This window comes from Gossypium arboreum, chromosome 5, assembly GCF_025698485.1.
Source record: "Gossypium arboreum isolate Shixiya-1 chromosome 5, ASM2569848v2, whole genome shotgun sequence".
Taxonomy (NCBI): domain Eukaryota; kingdom Viridiplantae; phylum Streptophyta; class Magnoliopsida; order Malvales; family Malvaceae; genus Gossypium; species Gossypium arboreum.
In genome coordinates, this window is record NC_069074.1 from 6,276,848 (window position 1) to 6,290,558 (window position 13,711).

The 13,711-nt window shown below is 32.5% G+C and overlaps 2 protein-coding genes across 3 annotated transcripts; one reads left to right on the plus strand and one right to left on the minus strand.

Moving 5' to 3' along the window:
* Window positions 1-372: 372 nt before the first annotated feature.
* LOC108489931 (transcriptional activator DEMETER-like) lies at window positions 373-7,814 on the minus strand. Of its 2 annotated transcripts, none has more exons than XM_017794681.2 (20): window positions 6,688-7,814; window positions 5,770-6,563; window positions 5,148-5,676; window positions 4,771-5,070; window positions 4,615-4,705; window positions 3,819-4,539; window positions 3,655-3,734; window positions 3,498-3,582; window positions 3,316-3,407; window positions 3,175-3,243; window positions 3,046-3,082; window positions 2,875-2,957; window positions 2,161-2,760; window positions 2,023-2,059; window positions 1,869-1,926; window positions 1,633-1,769; window positions 1,329-1,394; window positions 1,110-1,224; window positions 850-888; window positions 373-772 (listed from the first exon to the last, which is right to left on the minus strand). In XM_017794681.2, exons 1-20 carry the CDS (start codon window positions 7,439-7,441, stop codon window positions 645-647), a joined length of 4,815 nt encoding a protein of 1,604 aa, XP_017650170.2. In that variant the 5' UTR covers window positions 7,442-7,814; the 3' UTR covers window positions 373-644. The 2 variants fall into 2 exon arrangements, with proteins under 2 accessions (XP_017650170.2, XP_017650171.2); XM_017794682.2 differs by having other exon boundaries at window positions 6,662-6,783.
* A 528-nt stretch (window positions 7,815-8,342) lies between these two features.
* On the plus strand, window positions 8,343-12,101 carry LOC108450159 (UDP-D-apiose/UDP-D-xylose synthase 2-like). The gene is made up of 9 exons (XM_017747664.2): window positions 8,343-8,781; window positions 9,053-9,145; window positions 9,325-9,432; window positions 10,517-10,631; window positions 10,714-10,847; window positions 10,959-11,060; window positions 11,166-11,258; window positions 11,340-11,475; window positions 11,577-12,101. Exons 1-9 carry the CDS (start codon window positions 8,515-8,517, stop codon window positions 11,687-11,689), a joined length of 1,161 nt encoding a protein of 386 aa, XP_017603153.1. The 5' UTR covers window positions 8,343-8,514; the 3' UTR covers window positions 11,690-12,101.
* Window positions 12,102-13,711: the final 1,610 nt, after the last annotated feature.

Sequence of the window (13,711 nt, forward strand, 5' to 3'; positions counted from 1 at the left end):
ACTGTTGTCGAGCTATTAAAATGCTTACGAGAGAAACTCAAGTTGCTTGGGAAGTTTATTCTGTAATTTCTAACATATCGACCTTTGTTTCTAAGGTTCATGATTTTGATTCAGCAATAAAGATGACTGGGTCGCAAAGATACAGATTCTAAATATGCTTATAATGTTTTAGTCTCATGTTTCATTTCCAATAAATGTAGTAAAATTATTAATTATAAAAAAATTGATATAATTTGGTAAATTAAAATTAGTAAATATCCAAAATTTACATTAATTACAAAAATTAAACAAGCATTATTTAATAAATTAAAAAACAAATGCATAAAAGCAATTCATAACAATTAAATTAAAACTAGTTAAAACACCGAAAAATAATAGTTGAAACAGAAAAACAATAAACTGTTTTAAATACTTACCACATGTCTATCAAAGATCAAAATACATGTCGATTGTCAAATAAATTGTTTTAAATACTTACTACGTGCCTATCAAGGAACTAAATACATGTCGAACATATATTCTTTTTAGAGAATTTTTAATATATGGTATAGATTTAATATACATTATAAATATCACTAATGCATACTTTATTTACAGAAAATCAAAAAATATTTTATAATTGATAAGATATTACCTTTTATAACTTAACAATTTTGTTTTGGGTTTAGATTCCTTTTTACTTTCTCTATCTTACTTGGTCCACAGTGAAATCTGCTTGCAAGAGGTCTAGGGATACCTTGACCCCTTTCAAATCCTCTATTACAAATAATTCCTGAATTTTTAAGAAAAATAATTATTAAATAAACTTAATTCACCTTAAAAGGAAAAAAAGAAAAAACTTAATTGTACCTGTCCAAAAACATTTCTGAATATTATACATTGATTCACCTGTTTTAGAAGAAAAACAAAAGAAAAATTAAAATAATATTTTAAAAATAATTTTATTCACTTTAAAGAAAAACAAATTTTTATAAGCAGAAATTATAAATTTTACAAACAAATTATGTTAATTTTTATTATATAAATATTATTTATCTCAAATTTTATAAATAAAATTTATTATTTTACAAACAAATTATTTTGTTTTTTATTATATAATTGTTATTTACCTCTCAATATTGCTGATATTGATGTTCCAAAATATGCTGTCCTAGTTCGGAGATTATATATCAACTCCCTTGAAACTTTAATTGGCCGATAACTAGTTTCATGATCAGCAAACACCTACAAAAATAAATAATATATAATAAAATTATATAAAAATATTTTAAAATTTAATTAAATATATTTATATTTATATTAAATATAAAAATAAAATATACTTTTACCTCATTTACTTGAAAGTATGTTCCATTCAGTGGAAAGCTACCTTTGTTAGCTACTCGATATGGTATCTAAAAATTTAAACCAGAATTATATAAGATTTTAAACTTAACATTTATTATTATTTTTATATTTTGAGATTTAATCCGTAAAAATACATATATTTTAAGAATTAATTGAAATAAATTTAAGCCGATATGGTATTTAAAAATTTAATAGAATAAATATCTACCATACCTATTTTTATTTCAAAATTAAATATATAAAAATATATAATTTAAAATTAATTAAAATATTTTTTTATCTCACCAAAAGAGTGCCACGAACTATATTAGCATTAATTTCCCGAATATTGTTGCATGAGAAACATGTTTCTTCGTTACAAAGATCAGGCCCCGTAGAATTACATCTTTTCTTTGGTGGTTCTGATGACTCTGCAATTTCACCTAAAACCAATACCAATACATATATATACACACACGCAATAAACCACTTATACAAATAAAATATTTGTATTTATATCTTAACAAAATATTAAATAATACCTGATCTCCATATTGCAAGATGATATTGTAGATCATTATCAGATTCTGTTTGTTCTAACTGTAATAAATAATTAATATGTAAAAGAATACAAATAAAACTTTATATTTATCTAAATTTATATCTTAAAAGAGATACCTCATTAAACTAACTTACCCCTTCAAGTAGAACATGATTTCGTGGAAGTTCATAACTGCACAAAAAAAGAAAACTAAAAATAAAAATCCTGTTGAAAAAAATAATAATAAAACCATCAATAATATGAAATATAAATGCTTACACAAGATTACTTACACAAGATGCTCAGTTCTTAGCCGTCTATTCTGCTTCAATTTAGGAGCAGAAGTTGCATTCGGATCCAAAGAAACTAATGAATTTGAAACCTCACCATCTCTAAACATGAAATTGTTTTTCATTATAGAAATTCTGAATATTGGAATTCCGTCGGAATCATATTCAATCTCAGGTTCTTGAGACTCTGGAACTTTATATTTTGAGGATAATTCGAGAGGTTCCTCAATTATAGGCTCGATATCAGCCTGTTGATACTCCGGCTCTTTGATGATAGGCTCAATCTCAGGTTCTTGATACTCCAGTTCCAGAGACTCTAGAGCTTTATATTTTGAGGGTGATCGGGAATGTTCCTCAATGATAGCCTCATAAATCTTAGTTTGGCTTTCACTATTCAAAAGGTATTGTGGTAGTTCATAAATCTTGGTTTGACTTTCACTATTGAAAAACTGTGGTGGTTCAAAAGGTTCTTCAATAATAGACTCATGAATTTTGATTTGACTTTTACTATCCAAAATGTGTTTAGCCTCTTTTAATGCTCGAGGGCTTGAATTTGAAGCCGCACTTGATTTCATTTTATCAGACGGGATGGCTTTCTTTGAACTGTATCAACAATTTAATATTGATATTAAAATTACATTGATATTAAAATTAAAAATATTAATATTATAATTACAAAGAATGCTTGAAAATTTTATTGTTCATATGATAGAAAACCTGGCATATTCACTTTGGAAGTGTTTGCAATTATCTCTCATCGGACAAGCATTGCAGTTTGGCTTACTCTTGGTACAAGTAACCTGGTATGTGGAAACATAAAATTAAAATGAATGAGAATTGAAAACGTGAACCAATGAAAAGAAAAATGAAAACATAAATGAAAAGTACCTTTCCAAAGGTTATCATATGAAAATGAAGTTTGTACCTATATCATACAATATGTCAAAACTCAAAGATTAATTAACAAGTTTAGTTAAATCAGAAAAAAAATGGTGTTATTTAATGTGGTGACTTCACAGGATTCTTTGAGGCAAGTTGCACAGTCGCGGCCATAGGTATATCTGAATGTTATCCATGATGGGGTACCTGCAAAAAAGAGAAGAGAAGATTTCCATCAGTGTTCTTTTTTTTATTTGCTTCTTAGCATATGATGCTTACTGTTCAAGGAGATGCAACTGAAGTTGTTCAGGAAGTGGTTGGAGAGGAACCCATCCAAGACGAACAGCAATTCGAGCAACATTTACGTCAACCTTGTCGAAAAAGGATGAAACCTTTTAAGAATGCAGATAAATTTCATTGACAAAGAAGTTACCATAATTTGGTTAGATTAAATATCTTACAGGGAAAGCAACTTGTTCTAGTGATAAAAGCCGAATGCACTCAACACTCTTTAACCCCAGCCCGTTCACTTCTAACAGGTATCGCCTGTAATTACAGAATAAACATATAAGTACATGCATATTTATGTCAGAAGATTCAACTAATATGTTGGCTTACTTAGCCAAATCTGGTGGGGTGTCTCGTAGCCATTCAAGGTCAAGGCAATTGTGTAAACTAACCACTCGGTTAAGTAAGTTCTGCAAAAAAAACTTATGATCAAATGAAAAGATTTGAAAAAGAACCATGCTAAATATGTTATTTTGATATGTAGTTTTTCTTACTTGGATTGTTTCTGAAATTCTGTTCTGCTGGCCTCGTTCTTTGATGCAATCAGCTAAGTCCTTAACATCTGCAAGCCTGACTGCCTCCCAGTCCACAGTATCCATTTGATCACTGCTTCTTTCACCAGTGGAATATTTTAACCTTATGCTTTCCCAATCAATCTCTTCTTCCTTCGAAGCACTTTCCTTCTTCTCTGAAGTAGATTTTCTCTTACCAAAACCCATATTCAAGTACTCACGTTCCTTTAATTTCGGTATTTTTGACAGAACACGTTTTTGCATTTTCGCGTATTGTCTTTGCACCATGGGTCCACAACTACCGTTGGGGTTTGCAATCGAATTTTCTGGCAAGTTGGTGTCACTGACGACCTGTAAACAACCTTTTTGTCCAGCATTCATGCTTGTTTCCTCTAACTCACCAACCAAGCCACCATTGTGGTCTGCTTCTGGAATTGTTGGCAAGTTGGTGTTACTGATCACCCGTAAACAACCTTCACAACCAGTATCGATACTTGTTTCTTGGAACTCACCAATCAAGCCATCTGTTGGTTCCTTGAATTCTTTGTTTCTTTCTGGTTCAGGTTCGATTACAAAATATTGGTTACCTTCTGCATCATATTCTGCTGTGTTACTCCCAACTGACTCTTGACTAAGACAAGGATCACTCCCGCTTGCTGCTTGTTTTGGAGGGAACTTTGCAGCTAGACACATAAAAGCATTGCTATCAAGAAAGCATTGAATTAGTTTTCTACCATTTTCAATATAACACATAAAGCTACATAACTTGTTGTATTACCTTGAACAGTGATCTGTTACATTCTGTGTTAAGAGAACTCCGATCGCCGAATCCAAAACTGAACCTTTCCATTTCCTGAAACCTCTGTCCCCTATTTACAAGGTACATATTCATTAGAATTTTTATAGCTAATGTAGAGATAAGCTAGAGATTTACCTTGTATTTGCTGCATACGGGCGATAAATGAGGCCACTCGTCCAGCAAAAACTTCTCTTTCCTTTTGCCACCATTTCTCCTTTTCTTCACTTGCTTCGTTCTTTATCCTCTCAACGTCTATTCCCATCAGCAAGTTCCAAACCCTCACGGTCTCTGGATCTAAAACAACTAATGGTCTTATTTTCTTAAGAGGTTGAAATGGCCCTTGGTACGGAACCAATGTGTCATCACTGATACGAAAAGACTGCAATTTCTGAATAATGAAATTAATATACTTTTTGCTCAAGAGTCCACTTTGACCTGCATCAAAAAAACAATATGCATTTTACTGTTTTCAATCTCAAAGATAAAGAAAAACACTGTTTCTCTGTTCTTACCTCTTGGTTTGACAATGGCTCCTGGTGTGCTTGCTTTACGCTTTCTCTTGCCAGTAATCAGGATATCAGTTTCCAATACTTTGATCTCCCTCATTGCTGATAGATCCATCTTTCCAGTGACACAAAGGTTATCAGTGCCAGTAATCGGAGTATCAGTTTCCAATACTTCAATCTCCCTCACTGCTGATATATCCATCTTATCAGTGACACGAAGGTTATTTTTGCCAGTAATCAGAGCATCAGTTTCCCATTCTTCGATCTCCCCCACTGTTTGATCAATGACACAAAGATTATCAGTGCCAGTAATTGGGGCATAAGTTTCTAATACTTTGATCTCCCTCATTGCTGATAGATCCAGATCCATCCTATCAGTGACATAAAAGTCACCAGTGCCAGCAACCGGAGTATCACTTTCCAATACTTCGATCTCCATCACTGCTGAGAGATCCTTATCAGTGACAGTGAGATTACCAACAGCAAGGTTATCAATATATAAAGCAGCATTACTTTTTCCCTCTACCTCAGTTACCTGTACAATATATCAATGAATAAAGAAACTTATAAGCTTCAGTGTGGTAACTTATGTAATAAAACTGGAGTTTGAGTGAATTCTAATTCTTACCTTCCTTGGCCTCTTCCTTGGTGTCCTTTTTCTTCTTGGTAACCATTTAGCAGTAAATAGCTTCTTCTTGCTGTTCTTGACACTTTTTGTCACACTCATAATAGGTAAACTAAAGAAACTCAATATCCTTCTCCTTCTGGACCTTCTTTTCTTGTTTGTAACACTATGAGAAGCAGACTCCACAGGTTCCGATTGAAAACACAAAGTCCTAGTAAAGGCAGCTTTGGTTTCATTGATCTCTATGATCATTTTGCTTTTTTTCAATGTCCATCTCCTTTCGGACCTTCTTTTCTTTGGAAAACTATGAAACGCAAACTCCACAGGTTTAGCATCTAAATTTTCTAATGGAAAATCCAAAGCCCTTGCATAATCCACAGGTTTAGCATCCAAACTTTCTGATTGAAAATCCAAAGCCCTGGCAACAGCTGCTTGGGTTTCATTGATCTCTATGATCATGTTGCTTTTAATGTCTGATAGATTCTTGTTCTCAATTATGGCTTCATTCAAACCAGGACTTGCTTGCTTCCTTACATTCTCAGACTTCTTTCGCTTAGCCCACTTCGCAGCTACAAGCTTTGGTTTCTTTTCCTTGACTAGCTTTGGAGTTGCAAGCCTTGGTTTCTTTTCCCTTACTTGCTTTGGAGTTGCAAGCTTCAGTGTGTTTGGTTTGCCATCGAATGCAACTTTTGGCCGGTGTATCTTCCTTTTCGGCTTCTGTCTACTTTGCTTCAGGTCCAAGCAATCATTGACCAGAATTTGATCAAAAGTTACAGTTTCCCGCATAAATCCATTATCTAAACTCAAAATTAACTATATTAGTTCGTGAATACTAATAATAAAAAAGCAGTGATGCAACATAAATAATTAACTATATTAGTTCATGAATACTAACTTAAGTACAGAATCAGTAAGCAGCACCTTGTGACAATGCATAAGGCTGAGAAACTTTAGGCTCGAGCAAACATGGGAGTTCCATGAAATGATTATCACTCAATACCGAATCCCAATCTTTTTCCAATATATTTGAACCATCAATGGCCCCAGCAGAAGCTAAACTAGTTGAGTCGAGTTCATCAGTTTGGTGATTAAAACCACCACTGTTTTCCAAAGTGTAAGTACTTTTATCCAAATCAATGGAGTCTCCATGACCCGAAAAAGTACCTTCAATCCCATTGAAACCATCTTCTTTTTGCTTGCTTGTGACGGTGCAGACTGTGGACTCCAAGTATAAGTCTTCGATTCCATCAAAATTTCTACCTGGACAAAAATTCTGTTCCTTGCCTTCACCAGCATTCAACAAATCCCCCATGCCTAGAGAATCCAAGCTCATCTTCGAATCTATTTTGCCTACCGATCCCAAACTTATGCTCTCTGTTCTGTTGGAACTTTGCTCCTTTTCTTTGTCTGACAATGGCATGCAAGAATCAAACACGGCATCCTTTTCGGCCAAAGGAACCAAATTAAAAAAACTGTCGAATGTTTTGTCACAATCAATTTTCTTTTCACTTGAACAACTCTCAGAAACCTTTTCTTCAAGCTTCATTCTGGACCGCCTTGCATAAACTTCCTTTATCTCTGGTACTCCTGCAGTAGGCTTTTCTGGGGTTCGAGGAACCGAACCACATTGTTCTTTTCTTTTATGTTTTCTCTCGTAAACTCTATACCCGGACATGATTCAAGCAATGGGAACAACCTAAACGACAAGAATTCTTACTAAGAGAAAGCAATGAAACAGTCTAAAACGACACGAATTCTACTGAGAAAAAAGACAAAACCATGAGAGGAAAACGAACAAAATAGAGGAAAAAAGGAAACGAGTGAGAGTTTGGTGGTAATTGAGTTCAATACAGAGTCTGATTAGAGACTTTGATTATGTTTCAAAGTCTGCAAGATATTTTCAGCAGTTTTTTAAACAATGAATGAAGATACAGTATGTTCGTTCCCGATTCTAGGCCTAGGGTTTGGTTTGGGTTTTTTTTGTTCTACTGGGGGTATTGAACTAAAAAAATCATATTTTTTTTTGAATTTTTAATATTATGCTGCGAAAATATTATGATAAGATAATGTTACGTGAATTTATATAAATTGTTTTAATTTTTAAATTGAACTTTAACTTAATTAAAATTAATATTATTGTTAGTATATAAAATTTTAAATTTAATTATACTAAATACATTATTTTCTTATATAAAAGATATATAAAAGATTAGAAGGGCCATAATTAATAAATAAATAAATAAACTTAATTAAAATTTTAAATTTAAAAATACAAAAATTAAAATTAAGTTATTGGAATCCATAATTTAAGTATAAAATTATCAAAATTATTTTTAAGTAATAAATATTATTTTAAAAATATTTTTATATTTTATTAAATTCAAAAAATAGATAATAAGATTTAAACCGGATGTGCATTTTTGATTTAGTAATCCTTATTCCCACCATACGGTTCATCCATAAAAATAAAGAATCCCGTGCTTCAAGAACAAAAGTAAAAATAAAAAATCCCGTGGTTCCAAACATAAGGCTGCACTCCTACGAGCCTTCCACGTGCTCAATCATTTTATTCAAGTACACTTTAATCCTGCCCTTATTAAATGTTGCACTGTAAAGGTGTCGTCGCTTCTATTTTCCACATATATACAAAGACATTCTCTCCCATTTCTCACCATCTACAATTAGCTTCTATCTCTTCCTTTGTCACGTTCGGCATTCAAAAATAACGAAACACCGGCGTTGTTTCAAATGACGACTAGAATAGATCTGGATGGGAGGCCTATAAAGCCGATGACGATATGCATGATTGGAGCCGGCGGCTTCATTGGTTCTCACCTTTGTGAGAAACTGATGGCGGAGACGCCGCACAAGGTGCTTGCCTTGGATGTTTACAGTGACAAGATCAAGCACCTTCTTGAGCCTGACTCTCTTCCTTGGGTTGGCCGTATTGTGTTCCACCGACTTAACATCAAGCACGATTCTAGGCTCGAAGGCCTTATCAAGATGGCAGATCTCGTAATTTCTTGCTCCCTCTTTTCCTATCATTGCAGTTCCTTTCCTTTTTTTTCTTCTGAATCAGGAGATGGCGTATCGTTGATATTTCTCTTTGTTACTCGTTAAAATACTTTATTGTTATTGTTCTTTTTTGTGTTGAGTATGTGCTGAATGCGTTTTTTTCTTTAGCTAATTCACTCTTATTGTTGTTTAAAGGATAATTATCTGAATTTTTTTCGAATAGTTCTTGCTGGATTTAGATTTGGTTTTTACTGTTTTTGTGGCAATGTAGACGATAAATCTTGCGGCGATCTGTACTCCGGCAGACTATAATACTCGTCCACTTGACACGATTTACAGCAATTTTATTGATGCACTTCCGGTGGTAAGCATCTCTGTTAGAGCAGTTCATTTTTGTGTCATTTGTTTAGTTTCTATAATTAGTTTATTTGATATTGATGTGAGTGAGGAGAGATATGATTGTTAGTTTGTTACTGTCCATATTTCTGATAGATGTTGAAATTGAAGTTGTGGTTGTTTTGACGTTGATTTGTGGTTTGGTAGGTAAAGTACTGCTCAGATAACAATAAGCGTCTTATTCACTTCTCTACTTGCGAAGTGTATGGCAAAACAATTGGAAGCTTTCTTCCTAAAGATTCTCCTCTCCGGAAGGTAACCTTTCACTTTCTTTTTTTTAATTACTTAACTGAGAATCATTTGAGATAGAGAATTTATATCTATGAACTATGCTTCCCTTTTAATAGGATGACATGTAATGGTACTCAATTTTCACAGACTATGTCAGTGTCTAAATCCACTATTGACCGAAATATAAGAATGGGTTTTTCAATTTGACCATCATTCTTTGATATGGATATTAATATCTATGAAGAAAGAATTTTTAAAGCTGGTATTGGATAGAAAAGGCAAGATATGTGGATTTAAATGGCTAAATTGATGTTGGTTAGTTGATTTATGTTTGCTTCTTACTTACCAAATGTCTTTGAATTTTTTCAGTTTTCTGGGTTTTTTTCTTCCTATAGTCAGCTAACATTGGTCAACCGCCTTCAAAAACATGGAAGGGTTGGAGAGTGGAGTGGTTATGTTCTTGTTTGCTCATGTAATGACAGTTTACTGTGTTATTAGAATGGATTATTAAGTCTTAGTCAGTCTAGCATGGTTGTATCCTTGATTGGGTTATATCTTTAAAAATTAGCCATTTTTATCAACAGGATTTTTCTTGTTCAAAAGTTTTTGTTATTCAATGCCTTGCTGTTAAACCTGCTAATTGATAAACCTGAGGTTAAGTTGGCCTCAGGTCTTGCAAGATACAGTTTTTGTGCTGATCATTGATATGCTCTTTTCTGGTTTATAAGTTTTGTTGAAGTTCATTTGTTGCTCTTGTTTGTTTGTCATTTTTAGGATACAATACCGACTGTAGGGTCCTTTTTTTTTTTTTGGTTTATTTGTACTTATGGCCCTTGGAAAAATATTTTTTTTCCATTCAAAATAGGCCCCTTTTTGTGATTTTGCCTCTTAAGTTAGCTGTTTCTTTTCTCTTTGGTGCCTGGTTTAAACATCACTAAATCCATGGTGGTATTGAAAGTTATCTAATACACTATTCTTTTCACCTTAAAACTTCCAAATTTCCCTTTATGCTATTTTTCCATTCCCTCTTATTTCTAGGTGACCTTAATGTGTTGTTTATTTCATTACATGGTTAAGTTGGCTTATACTTTTTTGATTAATGTGACAGGATCCTGCCTACTATGTCCTTAAGGAAGATACCTCCCCCTGCATTTTTGGTTCAATCCAAAAGCAAAGGTGGTCATATGCATGTGCTAAGCAGTTGATTGAGAGGCTTATTTATGGTTAGCGTCTTGTCTAATGATTTGGCTCCTATTGAGATTCTTCAAACATAATTTTATTGACTTATTTTCTTATCCATTGCAGCTGAGGGGGCAGAGAATGGCCTTGATTTCACCATTGTGAGACCTTTTAACTGGATTGGACCTAGGATGGATTTCATCCCTGGTATTGATGGTCCAATTGAGGGTGTTCCAAGAGTTCTGGCATGCTTTAGTAATGTTAGTTGAGAATTATTTTCACAGCTCTGGAGAATGACCTAGAACGGCATCTAATTTCTCTATTCAAATAAGATGGTCTTAGTTTTAATGACTCTTCATTTTCCTGGTCAGAATCTCTTACGCCGTGAGCCACTAAAGCTTGTGGATGGTGGTGAATCTCAGAGAACTTTTGTTTACATTAAGGATGCTATTGAAGCTGTTCTCTTGATGATTGTGTGTACTGACACTCTTCTCCACCTCTTACTCACCTCACCCTCTCCCCCATCTCCACATCTGGGCAGCTGCATAAACTAACTAAATTAGTTGTCTTCTGTACAGGAAAATCCTGACAGGGCCAATGGTCATATTTTCAATGTCGGCAACCCAAATAATGAAGTCACGGTGAGGCAACTTGCTGAAATGATGACTAAGGTGAAGCTCATGATTGATGATAGTAGTTGCTATTATTGGTATCTATGTTATTTTATAACTGTATGCTGTCGGACTCTTCAGGTCTATGCAAAGGTAAGTGGAGAACCTTCACTGGAGTCACCAACAATTGATGTCAGTTCCAAGGAATTTTATGGGGAGGGATATGATGATAGTGACAAGAGAATTCCAGACATGACCATAATAAATAGACAACTTGGTATGGTCTTGCTTCTTTGATTGTTCTCAAGATCTTTTGTTTATGGTGCATATGAGAACTTGAGTAACCATTTCTCGTTATGGTTTTTGACACTGCATTAGGTTGGAACCCCAAGACATCCCTTTGGGACTTGCTTGAATCAACCCTTACCTACCAACACAGGACTTATGCTGAGGCTATCAAGAAATCCATGGTAAAACCTATTGCATCCTAAATAGGTAAAGATGTTCAGACCATGCCTAAGGAAGGATGCATGTAAAATTTACTTGTTCGAAAAATGTTCCAATTCTTTTTTTCCTTTTAAGGAATCCTATATATATCTGAATTGTTGATTTTACTTGTATGCTACTTTTTGGGTCATCCCTTGTGTCAATAGTTAATAGCTCACATTAGCTCAGGCAGTTATGTTCCCTTTGTGGTCCTATGTGGAGATTATTAAATTTCTTAGATCTGAACCGATATTGTGTTCGTATTATATATGTTTTGAGTTTTGAGCTACAGCATGGAGTATATAAATTATAGTAGGAAAGGAAAGGGAAGCTGTGATTTGTTTCTTAGGGTCTCTCTTGGCCTGAGCTTGTGTTGTACTTAAAAAATCTGTTTGAACCAAGCTCATATTTCAAAAATTTATTATTTTATTATTTTTATGCAAGTTGAAGACCATTTTTTTTTTTTTGGGGCCATCCAAGTTAAAGTTCAGAAGAGCTGTTTTTTGTTTTGATTTTGATTTTTATATATTTTTTAATTAAGATTTTTTATTCGATGATTTGCCACGACACGAAAATTCGATAGGAAACCATGCAACAGTTTAGTATATTTATTGTAGTAGAATTTGGGTTACGTAAATATTTTTTGGTAAACTACCTCACAGGTCATCTAATTATTGTCCAAATAAAAGAGATTGATTTTTTTGTCCATTCCCATTAAGTGATAAGAAGCAGGCAGTGGAATAAAATTGCAAGTTTGTATAAGTTGCAGATTTAACTTATAATTCTAGATGACCGCAACATGAAATACAAACAAGTTCAAATCTGATCTATAATTTTTTTAAAAAAAACAGCAATTGAAATAAACAATTAAGATAAAGAACAATTAACTAAATTAAAATATTACAACAATTAAACAAGAATAGAACATAATAAAGAAGAAAATAAATAAATAACCTAACCAAAAGAAAACTTAAAGATTATCCTCTTATTGTTAAATGAATGGATTCCTTAAATTGTAAAAGTTTGAAATTCATAATTTCCATAATGATTAGGTTTAAAAATTTTGTTGGTCTAGTAATCCTTAAAAACTTGAATTTTTAAATTTGAAATCGAGTGATTCAAAGTGTATTAAGGAGCTAAGAGACAAATCTTGAATTGATAAGAATATATATTGACCTAAAAATGTTTTAGACCTTTTCCAAAAATGCACCACAAATTAATTAATTATAATATGGTTAGGCGTGTGGGTTTGATTGAGGTACTTAAAATGTATCGCCTAAATTTGTCATCTTTCACTTGAGCTTATCATCATTAATTGATATATTAAATCCATAAACAAAATTAGTCTCTTTTAATTCATCATTGTTCTATAATTTTTCGATAAAATTTTAAACAAATAAGTTAAGTTTACTTCAATTACTTAAATTTAAATTTCATTATTGAACCTTGAATGAAATAAAATTTATTATATTCATGAACTTAAAATTAAACTTCAACATTCATATTACATAATAATTAAAATATTAATATAATAATAAATTTAACTTTCTTCTTGGTCTCTTTTACATATATGAATTTAGTAATAATTGTAAAAATTAGTTGCAATGAAATAAGTGGCGTGTATAAAAAGATGAAATTAAGGCAATGAAAATGATGGGACATGAATGAGACAAGACGCTGAAATTTAACATGGGAACGAGAAAAATGGAAAGACCAGGAAAAACAAGCTAATGTTCTAAAGCATTGTTTTGAAATAATCTTACTCTACTCTATTTATGTTCTTTTTAACTTATGATGATAACTTATGGCGGAAGCAATGATGTAGTGGCAGTGGAGGAAAGATGGTAAATTTTGATAATCAATTTGAAATTATTTTTTATAATTATGAGTAAATTGATATATATAAAAGTTAATAGTTAAATTTATTATTATATTAATTTTTAATTATCAGGTCACGCTTTCATTAAATATTTAATAATACTTAATGGAAATAAAAAATATGATTTAATTAGGTAAATCACATTAAA